This window comes from Cataglyphis hispanica, chromosome 1 (genome assembly GCF_021464435.1).
Source record: "Cataglyphis hispanica isolate Lineage 1 chromosome 1, ULB_Chis1_1.0, whole genome shotgun sequence".
In the NCBI taxonomy this organism is placed as follows: Eukaryota; Metazoa; Arthropoda; class Insecta; order Hymenoptera; family Formicidae; genus Cataglyphis; species Cataglyphis hispanica.
This window is the reverse complement of record NC_065954.1, coordinates 7,740,737-7,763,424: the sequence shown is the minus strand read 5'-3', so window position 1 is coordinate 7,763,424 and position 22,688 is coordinate 7,740,737. Positions and strand designations below refer to the sequence as shown.

General features: G+C 31.0%; 3 protein-coding genes across 10 annotated transcripts; 2 read left to right on the top strand and 1 right to left on the bottom strand.

Moving 5' to 3' along the window:
* The first annotated feature begins 56 nt into the window (after nt 1–56).
* On the top strand, nt 57–6,409 carry LOC126850269 (uncharacterized). Of its 3 annotated transcripts, none has more exons than XM_050593104.1 (8): nt 57–734; nt 809–1,045; nt 1,124–1,211; nt 1,308–1,692; nt 1,773–1,903; nt 2,059–2,303; nt 2,373–2,401; nt 2,548–6,409. In XM_050593104.1, the coding sequence occupies exons 1-8, from the start codon at nt 273–275 to the stop codon at nt 2,696–2,698; spliced, it is 1,728 nt and encodes a 575-aa protein (XP_050449061.1). In that variant the 5' UTR covers nt 57–272; the 3' UTR covers nt 2,699–6,409. The 3 variants fall into 3 exon arrangements, with proteins under 3 accessions (XP_050449061.1, XP_050449054.1, XP_050449072.1); XM_050593115.1 differs by having other exon boundaries at nt 143–189; nt 555–734; nt 2,059–2,401; XM_050593097.1 differs by having other exon boundaries at nt 2,059–2,401.
* Nucleotides 6,410–6,468: 59 nt separating this feature from the next.
* LOC126850409 (uncharacterized) lies at nt 6,469–10,619 on the bottom strand. 3 transcript variants are annotated; one of them, XM_050593383.1, is made up of 7 exons: nt 10,480–10,619; nt 9,516–9,857; nt 8,988–9,232; nt 8,686–8,880; nt 8,283–8,558; nt 7,452–8,205; nt 6,469–6,881 (listed from the first exon to the last, which is right to left on the bottom strand). In XM_050593383.1, the coding sequence occupies exons 2-6, from the start codon at nt 9,664–9,666 to the stop codon at nt 7,486–7,488; spliced, it is 1,587 nt and encodes a 528-aa protein (XP_050449340.1). In that variant the 5' UTR covers nt 9,667–9,857; nt 10,480–10,619; the 3' UTR covers nt 6,469–6,881; nt 7,452–7,485. The 3 variants fall into 3 exon arrangements, with proteins under 3 accessions (XP_050449340.1, XP_050449358.1, XP_050449349.1); XM_050593401.1 differs by having other exon boundaries at nt 7,452–8,193; XM_050593392.1 differs by having other exon boundaries at nt 8,988–9,229.
* Nucleotides 10,620–12,042: 1,423 nt separating this feature from the next.
* Nucleotides 12,043–22,610, top strand: LOC126850695 (eukaryotic peptide chain release factor subunit 1). 4 transcript variants are annotated; one of them, XR_007687571.1, is made up of 11 exons: nt 12,043–12,857; nt 13,174–13,349; nt 13,553–13,680; nt 13,767–13,917; nt 14,042–14,232; nt 14,360–14,489; nt 14,599–14,819; nt 14,924–15,071; nt 15,730–15,840; nt 18,327–18,348; nt 19,235–22,610. XR_007687571.1 is itself a non-coding variant. In XM_050593964.1 (10 exons), the coding sequence occupies exons 1-9, from the start codon at nt 12,772–12,774 to the stop codon at nt 15,807–15,809; spliced, it is 1,311 nt and encodes a 436-aa protein (XP_050449921.1). In that variant the 5' UTR covers nt 12,043–12,771; the 3' UTR covers nt 15,810–15,840; nt 19,235–22,610. The 4 variants fall into 4 exon arrangements, 3 of the variants coding, with proteins under 3 accessions (XP_050449921.1, XP_050449913.1, XP_050449903.1); XM_050593964.1 differs by lacking the exon at nt 18,327–18,348; XM_050593956.1 differs by lacking the exons at nt 15,730–15,840; nt 18,327–18,348 and having other exon boundaries at nt 12,045–12,355; nt 12,591–12,857.
* Nucleotides 22,611–22,688: the final 78 nt, after the last annotated feature.

The window sequence follows — 22,688 nt, the reverse complement described above, 5'->3', positions numbered from 1 at the left end:
ACCGAAAGATGGTATTATTGCATACGAATGTGTGTTGAGAAAAATCCAAGATTTATTACAAGACTGTAATTCTAGAAAAAAACAGTTATTGCTTTCGGCAATACCTGTTCCAGATAAGGTGTCAAATCACAAGATTAAAGAAGTTTTTCATACAACTACAGGTTTTATCAAACTTAATCTACAGGAAAAGTAAATCTTGACGCTACATTCTTTTATATATTATCTCTCTCTCTCATACAGTTTCTATCTCATATTATCATATCAACAGCAATATGTTTCAAAGTATGTTTGACGTAAAAAATATGGACGGAATAATGGACAATAATATTTCATCATCAAAACAAAGCTTTTTATATAATAAGAATGCATTAAATTTGAAGTCATCACTTTCCGAAACATTTCCTTTTCGAGGTTTCCCTGAGAACGAAATTTCAACAATTCACAGTCATGTAAAAAACGTAAACCACTTGTACAAAACCATAGAATGCGATTTTCCTCGTTCAGAAATTGTAGCTGATGTCAGTCCAAATTCTGCATCATATATTAATCGGCAGGCTGATTCGTTGAAACATCAATTAAGTAATAATCCAAAGAATTGGCTGAACAGAAATAATAAATATCAGATGTCGTTTTACCAACAATATCTGCTCAATAAGAAGTACAATATACCTACTAGAATTAGTACCACTAATGAACCAGATCTTTGGTATTCATCATCTCAGACGATATATCAGGTGTTTATAATAAAAATTGAATAAAAAAGTGAAATAAAGGAGGCGATATTAATTATAAAGATTTCTAATTATAGGATACATGCTCTATAAAGACATATAAAGATAGTGAGATAATAACGAATTTGTGGCAAGATAAAATTCCACGACACTTTAATAATGTTAACTACGAATATAAAAAAAGTGAAAATGATGTTTTCGATAAAGATAAAAAATTTGGCGTTTCGCAAATGATAATGGATATTGGCCAAAATGCAACAATTAAAGATAATATAGATATGTGTTGGGACGAAGACCAGAACATTGTCGTAGATGTATTAAAGATAAAATTTGGAATCTTAATTTATATTAGCCTTTTTTTCCCAAAAATAATTAACTTCATTAAATTTTAGACGGACGATCTTTTGGCGACAGTGCGCGATAGACTTAAAACAAGTTTAAAGAATTTTTTAAAACGAGCGCAAGAAGGAACGTTTATTGGTAATATATTATTATTTCATTTATTTATATCACACATATAATCATAGATAAGGTATAAAATTATAAAAAAGTAATTTTTCGTGTCCGTATATACAGAATTGTCGACTTTCCCATGCACCAGATCGCATCCACAGTCGAACTCCTTAAATTTGTTATGTTTTATGTCAAAAGATCAAAAACCTGGAATGCCACGCAAAGTTTCAGAACAAAATTTTATATCTAGTATTTCAAATAGTAACAGCAACAGCTGTTTATTTTTAAATCAGCAAAATGCGGAGATTAATTTAAAAAAGAATCAAAGAGGATCGGTCAAAAAAACGGAACAAAAGGCATTTAATGGATTGCAAATCAAATGTAATACTCAGGAAATCAATAAAGTAACTGAATCGCAATTACTGCAAAATAATCTAGATTACATTACGGAAAAGAAAGTGATTACACTTGAATGCAGAGAAAATGATTCAGAAGAATCAATGCACGGGTAAATGTGTAATTATTATTGTATTTAATAATTTAATCGCGCAACAATACTAATAATAAAATGATTTTTAATTCATACAGATGCAAAATAGTAGAATCAAAATCGAACGATATAAATCCAGAAAACAATTTTCAAGCTCATTCAATGTCTCAACTAGCTGCGTACAAAAAACATTATTACGACACCTTATTGAGTGTTCAGAGAGCTAAAGGTTTACATCATCAAAGTCATATTTTAATATTATATATTTTGTTTAGCAAGCCTTATTCATGACTCACTGATACCTCGCGTGTAAAATATAATAAATCATAATTGGTGAGATATGTGATAATGTTAAATGCACTGATTACTTCGATTTTTTCACAGTCGCAGTCACAAATTCTTTAGCATCTTCCTCGGATCATTTAATGAGTTACGATGATCCGTATTACTCGAATTATATAGATCAGCAACACCTGTTTCATCAACAGCGTCATTTCATGACGAGACCGCAATTTTTAACATATCCGGTTGAGTTATCCGGAATATCAAACGTGCATGGTAATCAATACAGTTGGGCGAAATCAGTCTATAAATATTTATTACTGAAGCAATTAAGACTCCAACAGCAGGTAAGAAGATGTAAAAACATAAGTAAGATTATTCCAGAACACGTGTTTACTCACCGTATATCGTTTCAGACTTCGCCCCTGTATGCCCGAAATCAAGAGTAAGTCATTTATATATATGCTCAATAACTGAAATATATTTAAAATATGATTTCTACTCTCTTCCTCTCTCTCTCTCTCTCTCTTTATTCTTGATATTGAAATCGTATTTATGTAATGATAATATTTTGTTTCTTCATTCTTCAAGTGGTCGGATTCATCGTTACATCGGATCTGTGTATCCCTATTCCTTTACGTCAAACGAAAGTGCTCAAGCGAAGCACTTCATACGCCGTAAGAGTTTGGAAGACATAGTCGGAAAATTGAAGGAGATTGAACGCAACAACATTAACAATTGAGCGATTTTTCTCCTGCATTGAAGTGAGAAACTCTATTGAGCGGCACTTATATAAAGTTGCACGCACAAATGGTACAATCTTATAATTTCTGTTCATTCCTGTGTATGGCAGCTCTAAATATCAAGATAAAGAACTAGTTAATACTAATAATATCAGTAAGAATGTTAAAAAACTCACATAATCATAGATTGAGAAAATATTAAGATAAATATAGTACATATATAAGCTCGACATAGATTTTTTTACCGCTCTCGTAAATGTTCATATTTTTCTTTATATTTGCTTTGTTTTTGTATTGAAAATAATTGTTACGTGTTATTATGTATTAATTATAAAAAGATTATCGTATATAATGATTTATATGTACACATCTCTCGTTGGATATCTTGATTCCTTATAAGACGTAAATCTTATAGGGGTCTTATAAGGTTCAATCGCGCAACGATTTTGATAATTCTGTTTATATTTTAAATGATTGCGTGACATAATGGTTTTTCAGTGGTATACGCAGAATATAATGTTATATTTTTAGATGCGAATCACCAATTGAACTGTATTTAACGCACTTATTAATGAATGGACATTATATTCTGTTTGAGTAACATTACACAAAATTCACTCTGACTAGATGATTTGTGATATATTCTTAAATAACGTACACAGTCACACGCACAACTCCGCACAATCAATAATGTATACAATACTCGTTTTCGAGTTACTCCTAGATGTACAAAATGACGTTTAAAAGAATACGTGACAACGCTAACTTAGATGTTACGTGACTCATCGATCATTTATTGTCCAGATCATTCGCTATCAGCGCGACAAAATCACCAAGATGCTTCGCATAATATCTGCGTTATTCTTGGTAATCTGTCAAGCCATATTCATCCATATTCATTCATATTCATTCTCAGACCTCTGTTCAAGACATTCAATTCACGATTCGCCTACAATTAATGTGTCGCTACAGTTTGATGTTCATTCTAAATATTGGCAGCATCACATTATGCACTCACATGTAACTGAATATATAAATACAATGACGCTATCAGTATCCGCGCGAATATATCTATATAAATATTTTAGAACACATTCGACATATTTAAATAAGATGAATATTCTTACTTGAAATATATAACGCGTTATGTCTATTATTTAGTGAGAAATTAGGCCAATTAAATTATCCTGCTAAAAGAATTAAAACGAAAATTGTCAAAAATTTAGAATGTAAAATTAAAGTTCTAATATTTGAAATCGTGAAGAAATATAATTTTCAAATAATTAAGAAGTTTATTTTATACAATGATTTTCTGTCGATTCCTTTTAACTCGCCTGATTTTTGAAGGATATCATGTACAGACTTGGATTGTCATACTATCACTATAGGTCATTATCGATCGAACCTAGTATATAAAAAGAATCTGCGCTATTAATCATAATTGAAATTTATTGCCTGAATGATAAGTTATTCAAATTCACTTCAAAGAAAATAGTGCTTTATGTATCACAAACATGCTGTTACTGATACTTTATTAATTTGCTTCGTTGAAACAAATAATTATCGCAAATATTGAAATTAAATGACACTTTAATTTTTATTATGTATATATACATATATATATATATATATATATATATATATATATATAGAGCAATAATGATGACTTCAAGATAGCTAGTCCTTTATTGATACTTTATTTAACAACAAATTAAGTTTTCTTGATCATTTTTGAAAGATTTTAAAATTAACATTTAAATTATTTTATAAATAACGATATAAGACACAAAATAAAATAATTCCGTAATTGAAGAATTGTAGATTGAGAAGAAATCGTAAATTTAATTTCTTTAGTAATTGAATTGTAATTGGAAGTTATTTTATTTATGAAATATTAATTGAAAGTAGCATTGTATGTGTGCGTGTGTGTCAAAAAGCATAAAAATCTTATAAAATATAAATTTATTTTTGAATATATGTATTATAATATAACATTTATATGAATATATTTATTAAAAAATTAGAATTTCGAATTAAATAATCGCGCATATTTGTGCTATAATTTAACATATTTTGCACATGTCGCTAATCCACTTGAATTTAGAATATTAATTAACGAACATGATAAAACACGAATGATAAATTAAAATGTTATATAATGCAAAATGTAACGAGAATAAGTAATGAAAAATATTTCTTTGATGTATAAACAAAGTTTATGCCGGTCTTATATCTGATGACATTACACTGCTATATGTGCCGAATTCAAATTTAAATATGACAAATTATAACAGATTCTAAAATTAGAATTTCTTTGATATAAAGTCACTAAGAGAAAGAATGGATTCAATCGATATATACTATGTTCAAAGAGCGTTTTCTATATTTCTTCTGGCAGTGTCTGTACATTTTTTTAACTCAAAAATAATTGCCTTATAATGCCAAGTGACATTTTAATTTATTCGATTAGTTACTCTAAAATGACATTATTAAATTTGAGATATATTCACACTTTCAAATGTATTCCAGCATATTGATAATGGGCCACGGAAAAATTACTCATTATTTCTTATTGTGCCTAACAAAACATGAGTTATGACATTCTCGATATTTGCCACAACGAAGCTGCTGTATTACATGCTATTTTTCTTTATAAATCTATATGAACACGCATTTCTCTTACACTATTAATTGATTTAAGGTCGACGCATCAAAATTTAATTAATGTGTGATTTATGTGCCTGTTTGCTATGTTTATGTTTACATTCGTAGTATTGTATCAAAAGACAAAATAGCTGTTTTAGTAGTGGCCCTAATAAAGACTAAACTTAACTAATATGTTTGTGTTTATTCAATCGCATGATAGATCGTGATAAATCGAATAAAAGAGAAACGAGGTATCAGAGAGAAATTCGCTTTAAGAATATTACATATTAAAAGAGATTCAATAGCACGAGCAATCAAGAAACAAGCACTCAATAGTTTTTCTAGGATGAATTGTACTTCTAATACGATATGTATGTACTAAAAAATACCTTGCTCTTTAAATTTATGGATTATTAAGAGATAGTTGTACAAAAAAATGACTAGAGTTGACACTAGAGTTTCTTATTAAAGCGGAAAAATAACACAATACATAATACTGCTCGTCTAGTAACTTTAAAGCTATGTAAAATGTCTAGAAATAGTACGTATATTTCTTTATAGGAACAGGGACGGACCATTCTTTTTTAAAATTTGATTAACTGTAGCAAAACCTATATTTTCTGCATTATATAAAAAAAGATAAAAATTACGATTATGTGTTTTAGGTATCTAATTATCTAATTTGTTAAAATTTAATGAAAAATGTAATCACCTATCTATCAATTATTGTTTTTCAAAATTAATATTATTTAATTTGAGAATATTATACAGAATCATTTGCTTCAAGTAAAATCAATTAAGCATAATCATTTTTTAAGTCCGTCCTTGTGCAAGAATGATACTATTGTAATATAATGAACACACTCCAGAATTTACAAGCCAATTGAAATAATATAACAAATAATCATTCCAAGCATACTATTCCATTCATAGAGGAAGAAATAATAAATGCCAAACCAATCCTGCAGGGCAAACAATATTGAAAGAGTTATATAATGTTATGTATTATTTGAAAATTTTCAGAACATAAACCTATTATATGCAAATTCTTTTTAATATGTTACAAGAATTTAAAATTCTCTATAAAGCTATTGTAAAGTATATATATGTAAAGTGTATATATATATATATATATATATATATATATATATATATGTGTGTGTGTGTGTGTGTACACATATATACATATACACATATACATACTAAACATTTTTTCAAGTATGCATGGAGTTCAAAACATGTTGGCATCAAATAATAATAAAAAAATGATTATTATTCCAAATATATATATCGGTGTTACGTGCTCTATAATAGTCTTATACTTAAAATCCCATTAAAACTTACTTAAATTTATTATTTGGTACATGACTGGAATGAAGTAGCATTATTTGCTTATCAAAGTTGGGCAGTCTGGTTTTGTTTCATGCAAAACATCGAGACCCGAACTAAAGAAAATTTATCCTCTTGGCAGCAAAATGTACAAGGCAGCAATGATTTTATACAGGATCTTAAATCTTTGGACACGATGATTTCATCCTGTAAAATTGGATAACAACAAATTTGATAAACCCTACCGTAAGTATGGGCTATGGTCTTTTTCACCTGTTGCATATATGAAGTGTCAGAAGTGTAACAATCATATATATATATATATATATATATATATATATATATATATATATATATATATATGTTTGTATGTATGTATGTATGTATGTATGTATGTATGTATGTATGTATGTATGTATGTATGTATGTATGTATATATGTATGTGTCTTACATTTACATTTTTTAAATCACATCTGGTTTTATGCACAGTTCAAAACACAGATGGAACATGTAAAACCAAAATATTGTGTTCTTCAGTCTCACTGTGCATTTTTTAATATAGAGAATACAAAATATGTGTTAAAGTCAGGTAAGTTTATATGCAAACAAGAGAGAGATATAAGATTTCAATTATGTAACAAGTAACACTTCAAGTACAGTTGCGGTCTAATAAAGAAAAATATTCAACATAAAGTATATTCATGTACTTGCTTTATAAAAAATTTTATCATGAACTGTTCACAGAAACTGTTCGTTTGAACAAGTTTATTTTTTACCTAAAGTGTGTGTGCTTCGTATTTCACAAGACGATCAGGCAAAGCTATAAGGATCGATAGTTTTGCTAGAGCAAGGTTGAACATCATCTGGTGGTGGGCGCCACTGTTCGGACCACATGGCGTTACGAATAATAACATTCGCGTCAGTAGCTTCTTCTCTGCCGCTGTTAGATGTACATTCTGCCTCCCAGTTTCGGAGGCCGTTTCGAGTCACTTGATTAATCGATCTAGTCTCGTTTGTGTCACAACAATTCTGTGCGTCATTATTCACTGGCATTTGCTTAGTTTTACTTCTAACTTGCGTGCCACTATTTCTACGTTCGGCTTCAGACCACGAACGAGGTTGCTCCATTGTAGATTGTAGAGGTAACTTTCGCGGCACTTGTCTAGTCTTAGCCTCCTCCGCGATAACACGGCTAGCGTCAACTTTACTGCTACTTGGTATGTTTCCGCCACCGATCGAACTACTTTCACCTTCTTTCCTTCGTCTTCTCCGTCTCCTTTCAATCTCGGTATCTTCACGTTGAGTATCTTCCCGATGAGTATCCTCGTTATTCGTATGTGTTTCTAAAATGTGTTGCTTGGCTGAAGCCCAATGGTCCTTTTTGTTGACGCCTTGTTTAAGTCTTTCATGATTACCGCGATGGCCGCCGTTACTCGTGTTCGTGTCACTGTCCGTGTTGCGCTTCTTCGATTGTTGATTTTTCACGGTCCATGAGGCAGGTCTTTTAGGACTACGTTCCTTCAAAGTGACCTGCATTTTAGACTATGTTTATACTGTGATTGATAAACAATAGTTGCACCTTAAAATATTAATAATTATACATTTACCCCGGAGGAGGAAGAATTATCAACAGGTTTGTAGAGTTGTGTTGGTGTATGACTACGAGAATCTTGACCCTTACAACTTGATCCATTCCGACAATGTATCCATGAAAGTAAAAATGCTAAAAGAGCGCATGAAAGTCCTACTACTGCTGCAGCAGTTAGTTGGGAACGTGTGCGTCTTGGTACCCAGCCTCCACTATGGTATTCCCATACTGTACAAGCTAGTAAAGCGCTACTTGCTGCATATGAGAAACCTATGCCAGTGAATACTATAGTATTCTATAAAAAATAATAGATTCTATTACATGTGTTTAACAGTATCAACATTTTAAAATTATTAATATTTAAAAATATAATTAGAACATAAATTTTATTTGTGCATTTACTGTAACTAAATACTACTTACCAGCTTAGCCCAATTTAAAGGAAGGATGTAAATAACATGTGAAATATCAAGGAAGAGAAGAGCTGCGGTGACCAAAAAACAGAAAACAGCTACAAAGATCATGAATCGTAAACGATCTGCTAAAGGCAGCATAAAAAGACTGATCTTAGCAGTGCCAGAACTGCATAAAGTGGCCAAACAAGCTGCAGAGGATATCTACAAATTATCATTAATATCTATGTGTAAAACGATTTTATTATTTTAATCATACATAATACGTTTCCAGTTTATCATTTCATATATATAAATAATTTTATACTTACAAGTAATAAGAGTCTAACAACACCTGTAGCTGTTTTAAGATGTCCTTGTATATCACAATAAATAACCACATGGCTTGCGCGAGACCAAGCCAGAGCATTGGATGAAGAACCAGGCCTGTGATCACTATCACCATAGTGACCATGATAGTTAGCATGTGAATCCCAAGAGTGAACTGTTGAATGGACTCCTGGCGAATCCAGCTCCGATGATTGGGAGCTGATTCGCCCCCCTGTCCTACTGCCTGCTATTGATACAATATCAAAATTATTGTACAGAGATATATGCAATTACATAAATATGATGTTAAAGAAGATAGATAAAATAGATAAGAAGATAAATAAGATAGATAATGCAGGCAGTTAGTCAAAGTTTTAACTACATGTTATTTTAATGTTTCAGAAAGCAACTATAAAATAATAATTGAATCAGTATTGATTTTAAGAAATTTGGCAATATTAAATAAGTATTAGTAAATTTTAAATAACAGATAAGCATTAATTAAAAAAATTAAAATTAATTATACATACCAATCTCGAAGTCCTGAATATCCTCGGGTCTAGAATATATTGCAGGTGGTGGTTCTAAGTCGCGTATTTCTTCTAGGAGAAGCACTTCTATTTCCTCGGCTGCGTATAAATCGGAGACCGAGCGAATAGGATAATGCCGAGTCTCGCTCATTACTCAAGTGCGCTCGCTCATTTACTCCTTCCTGCCTGCTGTCGTACTTTTTTACTTGACCTGTCAACGACCAGCATACATACCTAATCAAATCGAAGACAGGTCCGCCTGTCTACCAGCCATTGCCTGTTCTTATTGGATGCCATTTCTACCTTTGCAGGCAACAATATTCCTCCGCCTTCAGGCCACACCTGCAGGAAAAAGAAACAATATAGTAACATTGAATAAGCAGATAATTTATAATGAAAAAAAGATGAGCAGATTTTATATAATTATAATCTAAATTCTTTAAATATTTTATACAAATCTTTCCGTGTATTTCGCTAATAAAATTTTTCTACATTGTAATGTAACTTTATATAATAAAAATGTTACTTAAATCTCTTATCATCTAAAAATCTATATTTTCTATTATTAAATTCGACAAATTTATATATGAGTATATATACCAAATCTTGTAAGCAAACATATTACATATTGACAAACACATGATATTTATTTTATGCAAACAAGACTGTCTCATGTCACGTCGATGCGTTTGACATACGCGAGATTAAAGCGCAAGCGAGCAATAGTAGTTAGTTTGATCGCATGAATAAAATTTTAATTTAACGTGTATGACTCAATTATTGATTAACATGAAAAATATTTCAAATTTTTAATGACAAATCGTGTTTTTCCTTCATTTAATCGTTCTGTCGCTCCAGATCCACATGTGGCTGTCAGATTCTTATTATTTCACCGATATCTTAAATGAATGCCATCGCATCGAGAAAATCGCGTGCCGTCCCCGAGAGTTTCGCGAATACCTACCTCGAATTTACGCTCGTCGATCGCGACGTGTAGATCACATTTTTCCGAAATTTTTCACGGTGAGCTCATTGACCGTCCAATGGATAGTCGCCATTGCCTTTTTGCTGTTTTTGCCCATGATCTGCGTCCATCACAACGACCTAGAAACAACAGATGGGGCAACTTGTCTCTCTCTTTATTCATTGGCCGAACGGCAAAAAATGGTCATGAATCATTTGGAACGGAAGAATCAATTCAGAATAAGATCGTCCTCCTTCAGAATTATTCCTTTATCAATAACTTCGACATAATGTCGCGTGTTTTTATATTTCGGAAAAGAATGTGAAAATGCAATGTGTGATCAATTATGTATATGTAATATGTAATTTAGGTATGAGATGCAAATGAATGAATTTGAATGCGTGGAAAACGCGCGACGAGCTTGGTGCGCGTCCGCAATTGTCGCTACCGCGATTCAATGCGTAGGCGACACAAGACGTAAGGCATAATCACAGATTAATTAGACAGATAGCCAAAGGTTTGCACGAAGGCGCGACCGGCATTTCCGTGCAACACACTTTGCCCCTTATCGACTCACTTTGTTCCTGGTTTGAGTCTGGGCTAAATTCCTTTGATTTTATCAACAGACTTTGCCCCTGGTGCGAGTCCAGGCAAATTCATCATGAGACCAATGAAATGTGAGAGAGACTTGCCTCTTATTGTCTCGCTCGCTCCTGAGACAATGATAAGAGTGAGCGAGACTCTATATATATATATATATATATATATGTGTGTGTGTGTGTGTAATTTCTTTTATATGTGTAAATATATCACTTGAAAATAATAAAAATAATAATAAAATTTTATTAATAATAAATTAATAATAAATTTTTATTGTTTAATAATATATTTATCTCCCTTTTACAAATTTTGTTCTAACTACTCATCGCTCACTTGTCGGCAACAAGCTTGTAGCGAACTAGATGAGCATTGAGAGTGAGCAAGACGAATATATGAATTCAAGTAAGACAATATAGGAATGAGACAATCATAGAAGCAAACAAGAAGAAAATAGCAACGTCCAAAGAAGATACGAAGATCGAGCCTTTGCCATTCTTTTTTTCACTCGCTCTTATTATTGTCTCGTTCGCTTCTGATAATAAAACAATAAGAGTGAGCGAGACAATCACAGAAGTGAGCGAAAGAGGAATATTCATAAAAGCTCGATCTTGATCCTCGAATCTTCTTTGCATGTTGCTATTTTCCTCTCGCTCATTTTTGTCATTGTCTCGCTCACTCTTATCATTGTCTCAGGAGCGAGCGAGACAATAAGAGGCAAGTCTCTCTCACATTTCATTGGTCTCATGATGAATTAGCCTGGACTCGCACCAGGAGTAAAGTCTGTTGATAAAATCAAAGGAATTTAGCCTGGACTCGAACCAGGGGCAAAGTCTTTTGATAAAATCAACAGAATTTAGCCCAGACTCAAACCGCAGGAGCAAAGTGAGTCGATAAGAAGCAAAGTGTGTTGCAGGGAAATGCCGGTCGCGCCTTCATGCGGGCCTTTGGCTACCTGTCTATTAATCTGTGGTACAAGATACAAGGCGCTCTCCGATCAATGCGAACGCGACTTGCGATCGAGTTACGCTCGTATGCGACTGGGCGGGCGGCCTCGAAGTCTTTTTGTGCTTCCCATTTTGTCTCGTGGTACGGCACGTCCACCGTGGTCCACTGACGTTTCCGCTGTGCCATCGCATGGCCGACGTGTGCATTCCGAGGCTCGCGTGGTACTCGCTGTGTCACGAGCTGTGTCGCCGTTGAAGAAAGCCATCCCGCCGTACACGACATCCGCATCGGCGCATCTAATCGCACCGTGTAACGATCTCCCGAAAAGTGAGTGAACAAAAGGAACAGCCGCGTGCGAAGGTGGCCGTTCTACAGCGCGTGCTTAAACGTTTAATGCCCGCGCGCGCGCGACATTGGGCGGAGAGAATGAACGGACGACCGCCCCTGCGTTGAATGGCTATGTCGTCGACCACGTTTTGTCGTGGTTGATATAATCCGGTGCGAACTGGATCGGTGCGGTATCTCATAGCTATCTATAATATTCCGATCGTGTGATTTTCGTAGAGAAATCCATCGTTCCCGGCTTCCTCGACGCGCGGGCCACATTGCCTGCTCGTCACCGTTGTTGTCTTCATCGTCGTCATCGTCCACCAACGGACCAGCTAGAGTGCGCGCGACAGCGATAAATCCCCAGCATTGGGCACGTTGTAACGCCGCGACCACGCGTCCCCTCGCACACCAGCAGCGATGTCGAACGAGGAGACCTCCGCCGACCGCAATGTCGAGATCTGGAAGATCAAAAAGCTCATAAAGAGCCTCGAGATGGCCAGAGGGTAAGTAGGTCGGCGCCAACGTTGTCTTGTCTTACACTGTCAGCTGTTACCATCGCGCGGGCCGTCCTGACATATGGCTTCGCAGAGCATGTGGTCGTTCGCCGTGCGCTGCGTTTAAAAGGTCGCGATCTTATTGCAATCGATAGATGTGTTAACCTTGGTTAATATAATTTTGTCAGAAATTCTTATGTTGTAGAAAAAATATGTAAGTCTCGTGATTAGAGCAATGGCTTACATATGAAGATTTCTTCACAACAATTTTTTAATGATATTCAAGAGCATCTAAATATTTTAGAACATGTATATGTCTTTGCAGGAATGGTACAAGTATGATTTCATTAATCATACCTCCAAAGGACCAAATATCAAGAGTAAGCAAGATGCTGGCGGATGAATTTGGCACGGCATCGAATATTAAGTCACGTGTAAATAGATTATCTGTTTTGGGTGCAATCACATCGGTACAGCATAGGCTAAAGCTATATACTAAAGGTAATTATACTTTTTATTAATATTAAAATATATTTATTTATTAATACAACAGTATATGAGAATCTAGTTTTATATACAGTTTTATATACAATATATTTAATTCTTTCTAAATATAGGAAAATATGTTACCTTTAAGTCATTTATTTATGTGTGCAATATTACTATTTATGACCATTAATTATAAATATTAATACATTTTTTAGTGCCTCCAAATGGCCTGGTAATTTATTGTGGAACTATTGTAACTGAAGAAGGGAAAGAAAAGAAAGTCAACATCGATTTTGAACCTTTCAAGCCTATTAATACTTCTTTATATCTTTGTGATAATAAGGTATGTTTTATAGTAATCTCATATTTGCATATGTGTTCTGCTATATTTATGTATGATTTTTGTATAAATTGTGTTGCATTTTACAGTTTCATACAGAAGCACTCACGGCATTACTTGCTGATGATAACAAATTTGGTTTTATTGTTATGGATGGTAATGGAGCATTGTTTGGTACATTACAAGGTAATACACGTGAAGTATTACATAAATTTACTGTGGACCTTCCCAAGAAACATGGTATGTATGATATATTCAAATATTGAGAAAGAAAATATTAAAATCATTTATTTTCATCACTTTTTCAAGAATCAATAAGATAGATTGGATATATATCAGGTGTTGTAAAAATTATCAATTTTAGGCAGAGGAGGTCAATCTGCGCTGCGTTTTGCCCGATTACGTATGGAAAAGCGGCATAATTATGTTCGAAAAGTAGCTGAAGTCGCTACTCAATTATATATTACTAATGATAAACCTAATATCGCTGGATTGATTCTCGCGGGTAGTGCCGACTTCAAGACGGAACTTAGTCAATCTGATATGTTTGATCCAGTAAGCAATTTTTTTAAATTAATATGTTATTTTCAATTAATTTCTTAATGTACATTTATATATGTAGCAAGATCAAAGTAGGTGTTGTTTTATTTTTTAAATAATGTAATTTTTTTTCTTTTTTCAGAGATTACAAGCTAAGGTTATAAAACTGGTTGATGTATCATATGGTGGCGAAAATGGTTTTAATCAGGCCATTGAGTTAGCAGCCGAATCTTTGCAAAATGTGAAGTTTATCCAAGAGAAAAAATTGATTGGTAAAGATATTATGTTCTAAATATATATATATATAGTAATAGTAGATATATGTGTACATATATAATATATTCAATGATGCAATATCATAAATATATTTTTTTTAATTAGGTCGTTACTTTGATGAAATTTCTCAAGAAACTGGAAAGTATTGTTTTGGTGTAGAAGACACATTGAGAGCCTTAGAATTAGGTAGTGTCGAAACTCTAATCTGTTGGGAGAATTTAGATATTCAACGATATGTTTTGAAAAATCACACAAACGCGGAAGAGAAAGTTTTGCACTTAACGCCAGAACAAGAAAAGGATAAGACTCACTTTACAGATAAGGAGGTAAACTCGAATATTGCTACAAGATAGGAATATATTTTTTGATTAGTTTACAATTCTTTTTAAAATAAAATATCCTACATGTTTTTTTGTTTCTATTTTCATAGAGCGGGGTGGAACTGGAACTTGTAGAATGTCAACCATTGCTTGAATGGCTTGCAAATAATTACAAGAGTTTTGGTGCTACCTTGGAAATTATCACTGACAAATCGCAGGAAGGATCTCAATTTGTCAGAGGTTTTGGTGGCATTGGAGGTGAGTCTCTTTTATACATATGTTTATTATTATTATTTGTAATTTCATGATATATATATATATATATATATATATATATATATATATATATATATATACATACATATATATAAAATCACGAGAGGCTATTTATATATAAGACAAAAAAGCTTCATCTGTCGCAAATTTGCCGAAAATTGATAATGGAAACACACACACACACGCACGCACACACACACACACACATATATATATATATATATATATGTATATATGTATGTATGTATATATGTATGTATATACACTGTACTGCGAAATGTATATATACACTAAGTGGTTCCAAGAAAGCGTATAAGTGAAAAAGGATTGAAGAAAATAAAAAGTATAACAAGAAAAATTAAAACTAAAGAAAAGAATCAAAAACATATTCTTATGAAACATTCTGAACAATATCGTATAAATGTTAGGCTTTCTCTAATGTAATTTGCGCATTGACTTACTGTGATACTTCACACACATTGACAAGTTATGGTGTAGTTGCGTTTTTTGGGTTCACAATCCTCAAAAGCCGATACAGATTAACGTTATGACGCTAGACACAAGCAAAGATTATTTTTGCATGGAAAGTAAATTTCATCATACTGATACTTAACTATGGAGTATATATGTTGGTGCATAGGAATCCTCCGCTACAAAGTTGATTTCCAGTCTCTGCAGGCTGATGAGCCTCTTGATGATGTTGACCTCGATGATTACTAATTTCATCCGTGAATTACTCAGAATCAACCAGGTAGCTCTTTCTGTCTTGCGTGCGTTCATTTACATCTCGTCTATCATAGAACATTTTATTTGCAAAGCTGGACAAATTTATCATTGTTCGTTTATTATCAATTAAATTTGATTTCACTCTTGCATCATAAATATTTGATGATGTAAATATAAATAATTTAATAAAATTTTAAAAAATGGAGTTATATTGGTATAGATCTCCAAATGCATATAATTAGCCAAATTTCTTGTTAAGATATTATTTTTACTTTATATAATCAAGCTTTATACTCGAAAAAATGCTTAATTATTCTTATCTTCTTTTTTATAATGTAAATATTGCTTTTCATTAACAACATATTATTACATAAGAAAATTTAGCCTATTATAACTAATTATATAAGTTTCAAGTATTATATAAGTCTTTCTAAGATCTTCTCTCTATATATATATAAGAAATTACATACATTGTTTGATGATGAAAAAATAATATTTATGATTATTAGATATATGTGTGTGCTTTTTATGAATCAATTTAAATATAAAGATAAATTTGTCCAAGAAAACTTCAGTTTCTTCCATTGGGTTTCTCACTAAATAGTTTGTTTCTTTTTTGTACAGATCTGTAGTATATGCATATATGTCTCTCTCACAATAATTTTGGATGTGGTAATAGATATTTTTAGTTCATGTTTATCAAGGGTATACTGTTTATTGTTTTCATAAATAAAAAAGAAGTCTGAGAACACTTTCATTGTTTTTTTTTTCTTTCTTTCTTGATGGTAAATGCAAATAAAGAAAATCTTGCATATATATATTTACATATATCTACGAATAATTCTATGTTTATATATGAGGGGTGAGTTGAAATCTTTCAGTTCCTCTATTCTATTTTTTACGCCATGTCGTTAAATCTGTATACTGTTAGTCTTATAATTGGAGAAGTAGACGCAATACACAGTGGTTGATTCAATGGAAAGATAATATTTGCCTGATATCAAATATTCTTTCATATTCATTAACCACGTTTCATCTTTGAGCAGCAAAAGATATATAGTAACATCATATTCACCGAAAATTTGTTGTGAACGAAAGGTCGTATACAGGAATGTTATAAACTGATTAATAACGCTTTTAAATGTCAATGTGAGTTTTTCTAGTCAGTAATGTTAGTAGTTTCATTATCATTAAAAATTAACTACTCATTGTATATTGTCTCAACTTAAAAATATCGATGTTTATCTCATTGAAGATGACTTTCTAAATATACAGCATCTTATATACATATACACTATGATCTGATAATTCTTGATTCATCACTCACTTAGTATATGAGTTACATAAGAGAGCTAAATGGAAACACATGTAGTGTGTGTATCTATCTGATTTTCAACTTTCAAATCATTATATTACTTTTATTATACTGTAATATATATTATAGTAAATATCAAACATCTTGATTTGCACGATATTCTTTATAATATTTACCATCAGTCCCTTTACACAAGTAAGATTCTGTATTATGAATTTGACATGATTTTGATATTATATTTCCTTAATTTTATTTTTCTGCCATTTTTCTAATATTTAAATATTTTGTCAAATTTTACTTTTATAATTATGCTATAGACGTTGTAGATTTGATTATACATTAATAATCGCGCATGTATTCCTTCAATATGTGTATTTCAATACTATTTCAAGTAGAAATTTAATGCTTCGAAATTCAACTTTTGTAAAATGTATCATTTTACTGGTATTATCACATTTACTCTAGTGAAAAAAGGAAACAATGTAATTTTTATAAATATGAAAATAATGTATGTGCATAATGTAATAGATTATTATGTTTTATTTGAAGTATTTTCATGAATATCAAAATATTTTTTATAAAATTTATAATTGTAATGAATAATTGAAGTAATGGATAATAATTTACACACGAGGTTTCAGATCATAGTCTTATGATAAATATTACATATTAAATTATAAATTTATATCATAACTGGATATACTTTTGTATTGATATACACTTTATTCATGCTTATATATAATGTAAAATAGAAAACCATAATTTAATATACAATCAGTTTAATACACATTTCCAATGATTACATCTGCATGTTATAATAAGAATTATAAAGGTTGAGTTTATTATCATAGATAATATGTCCTAATATGTTAGATAAAAAATATATCAGAAATTAAATGCAAATGTGAAAGTTTCCATGTATATGGGAAACAAGAAATATTATTTTTGATAATGAACATATAAGTATCATGTATTTATACACGATATTTACAAGTATATTTATATGACTCTCTCTCTCTCTCTCTCTCTCTCTCTCTCTCTCTCTCTCTCTCTCTCTCTCACACACACACACACACACACACACACACACACACACACACACAGCAATTGCTTAAAATAGTTTAATAAGTGTTTTAGAAACAATTTAAAAAATATTTAATATCTTCAAGTACTAATCGGTATTTTATTTTTATTAGCTTGCAGCTTATTGGGAAAAAGGTACAATTTATAATATCTGTTTTTTATTAATATTAAATAATAAAAATTAAAAATCGATATTATTGACGTGCAGTCATAATAAAGTTTAAAATGATAAGTAATATTTTCTTTTATAAATTTATTAATATTTCATTAATCTTTAAATATTTTACATTTTTTATAATTTTATAATACACACATAATTTTTCTTACACACAAACGCATACACATAGTTTTATGTCTTATTAATATTTATTCAAATATTAATTTATGACAAATTTATTAATACAAGAGTGTAAATTTTCGTTATTTATTTCTTTATGGTCATTACAAGCACTCTAAAATATATAATTATTCTATATTTACATAAACATATAATGTTAATTTACAACTCGTGCCTTCACACATAATGATATAATTTTTAATTTCATAATAAAATATTCTACTAATCAAGTTTTATTTTTTCTGTCTATGAATAATGCTTTGAATTATAAATAGTTTTTTCTATCTGCTTTCTTTAAGTTTTATATATGTTTTACAACTTCTAATGTTTTACTTTACTATATTACAAATACAATAAAAAAGAACATTTTCTATTTAAGCATTGTTAATAAAATGTCAATTTGATTCCATTTTATATAATTTAACAGATTTGGTGTTGTAGACATTATATGCTGTAAATTGTATATTTTTAATTATTTATTTATATATATCTGCTTTTATTTATCTTGTTTTATTTTAGTATTTCAGTTGTTTTTTTGCTATCTATTTAATAATGAGTTTACGAGTATAATGAGTGTTTTACGCGTATATAAAAGTATATTTTATTGTTTTAGCAAAGGAAATCTTTAAGCGAGAAATAGTCATCGTTATTTAGAATGTATTTCTTAAAATATATATTTTTCAGGTATCTTGCGGTACAAGGTGGACTTTCAAAGTATGCAGCTGGATGACATCGAAATCGATAGCTTTGATTTGGACGATTACTAAGTCCATGACTCAACCGATATTTAGTTATTTTAAACAAATAAAATCATTACAAGGCTTCAATGAACAATAATTGGGTTTTTATTTATTTTGAAATGACAATAGTTAACAATAAACAATATTTGGAACATTTCCGCACTTACTTGTGCTTCGTCAAAACATAAAAATTTAGATTCTTAATATATCATGGTAAGATAAGAAAATGGCAAAATCACGAGAGGCTATTTATATATAAGACAAAAAAGCTTCATCTGTCGCAAATTTGCCGAAAATTGATAACGCATTTCTTTTTACTTCTTCCTTCTCCATGACACACTTTTATGTTGATCAATAAGTTGTGCATGTAAAATGTGGAATCATATCGTATGTGATCCAAAAAAATCGATTTGTATCATGGTCAAATAATTCGTAAAAGTTATAATTATGATGTCAAAATATAAAATTTTGACGAATTGCGATAAAATTGGACGAAGCAAGTAAAAAATAAATATTAAAAAATTTATAATTAATAAAGAATTCACAAAATATATATATTAAAATTAGAATATAGCCTCTTGTGAGATAATTTTGTGCGAACAGGTGGATGTAAAGTCAGTTATTTTAGCTTTGGGAAAAGCTGGAGGGACACAAGTGTATATTCTCTTTTGCATACTGTCCCAAGAGAGAAGCATAGACGGACATGTTTCAAAATTTGTCATATGCAGTATATGCGATCGTCACGAAATTATTGTCTAGAACTTATTGAATTTATCAAACAGATCGCAAAATCGATACATGAAAAAGAAAAGCACCAACTGATATATGGCGTGGCTATATAATTCATGTCTATGAAAGAAAAGGCAATTCGAAGACTGTCACATTTAATTAAGCCAGCTTGATACCTGCCTACTCTCATAACATTCACTACCTTGTATTACGATTTATGGTCCTTAATTATTTACACAGAGATTCATTTAAACAATTATACTACATGCTCTACAGTGCCGAATACAATTGTTGTATAATATATGATAATCGGTTGTAATTTTATATTAAATTGATGTTTATCATCTTATCATAGATTTTACGAGGAATGAGTATTTGAACTACAAGAGCGGCTGTATAGCATTATTTTGTTCAGATTTAATCCTGGAAGAAGAGCTGTAATAAACTGATTATTATGAACATACATTGCGTATATTCTACACCGATTTGAAAAATTCATATAACGATAACGAAAAAAGTTCTGTAAATAGATGTCAATTTTTAAAAATGGCACAGTTGCCTTAGACATAAGTTGAGGTCGCGTACACGACCCACGGAGTAAATGAAGTATTTCCGTCTTATGCAGTGATACACACTTGTAAACATAAGAACAGATAATTCCTCGCAATTCTACATTGCTCCGTTGCTGGCTCTTGGCTCTTAGATTTTTGTACATTCACACAATTGTACATAAAAAAACGCTTCGCAAAAGTATATTAAAATAACTTTTTCATTGTTATAGTGGTGCACTTTAATAAAAAAGGAAGATATTTCCCGCAACATTTGAATGGCAGTTATATTGAAGATATTACGAAATTTATTTTAACAATGTTAATTTAATTCGCTTATTCGTATGATGCCTTTGTAATTAACGACGCTATGTATGTATAAATGTGGAAAGAATGTAACGTGCAATTTTGGTGAAGTATCCTTTGATGAAAGAATATTATATAAAAAGGAAGGATCCTCAAAGAATCTCCTGACGAAAAGTATACCGTTAATGATGTATTTACATTATATCTGTAATATCATGCTGATGTACACCTCCCACAAAGATAAAAACAGGCACAGAAGAGAGCTTCATCAAAGTAGAACGTTGGAGAGAGATCCAATTTTGCGATATGTGCACAACGAATTTCAGAGTGGCGCGATGGTTCGAATTTGTATCTGTGTATTATCTCTCAAGATACCCAGATGTTAATTACCGGCTTAACGTTTCTTCTCAAATTTTTATATGTGAACATCTCACTAGGAGTCTAGATAGTTATTTATTTCTATACACTGGTGCGACTTCGTTTCTGCTTAAGCAGAATATCTGATTTAAGTATGCAAGCTAATAAATTAAGAATTCGATAAATATAAATTATTGAGAGAGAATGAGAGCAAGAAACAGAAGGAGAGTAAGAAAAGCTTTGTAATTTTTGTCTAACTATAAAGGTACACGGAAATGTCCACGCGAATTGCTTTATTAATCAACTCGATGACGTACATTATGGCTTGCTCTTCTGATCTCTGCAAGCATATAATCTACTAACAACATATTCATCATTGATTATTTTGTTCCCACGTGTTTTGTCAGTGAAATGTGTCCTTCAATCGAAACTAATTTCCTTAATACTTGATTAGATTTCATATCTGACAGCAATACGAGAACGTAATCGTAAAAGTTTCTTAATCAAATTCTATATCATGGATATAATTTTATTATAATTCTTTACGCGTTTTCATATATATGTACCACGTTGGATTTGCGCTATCTTAAAGTAAAGTTTGTTTTTGATGGATTACATTGAAGCATATATAATATGGGATTATAACTAAGGACCGGAAAAAAAAATTTCGATGGTATTGCTGCTCATTTCCTGTGAGATCTATGCTTTGTCAGGTGATAAAAAGGAAGATTGAAATAATGATTTTAAAACATTCCATATACACATATTCGCACATATACATGCATTAATGTGAAATGACAAAAAAAGATCCTTTATCAAGACTTTTTCCAAAAAAAAAAAAAAAAATAGTATATATCTAATTTATTAATATAACTTCTCTTATGCAGATATATGAGAATTGATTATGTATTTATATAATATATTTCATATTAATTTAATAATTTTTGGGCAATTAATAATTATGTATGTATATATGAGATATGACAGCTATGATAAATCGATTATGACGTATTAAAAAAGATAAAGTTTTTTGAAATAACAATAAATTAATGTTTTATTTCTAAGTAATACTCCGAAGTTTATTGAATAACAATTATTTCTAATCTTCCTTTTCTCACGCATATTTTACTCGAAGTTTTATATAAAAGGAAGAAAATAACATGTCACACACATTGTAATATAAAATGCCGAATAGAATTGTGGACAACCATAGGATATTAAACAGTATATGAGTGAAAAAATACAATCTATGTTTCTCATACAAACAGATAGTTATTAATGTCCGGAGTTATATTGACATAACACGTCGCGGAAAATTCATTTTATATTGTTTTTAAATGTATTATTGCATGTTATATAATATTAATCTATAATAGCTTATATCAATGCGATGCTTTCGGATCCCAATTACAGTTCTTTATATTTAAAAATTTACTGATGCCCATCTTTTTACACAGT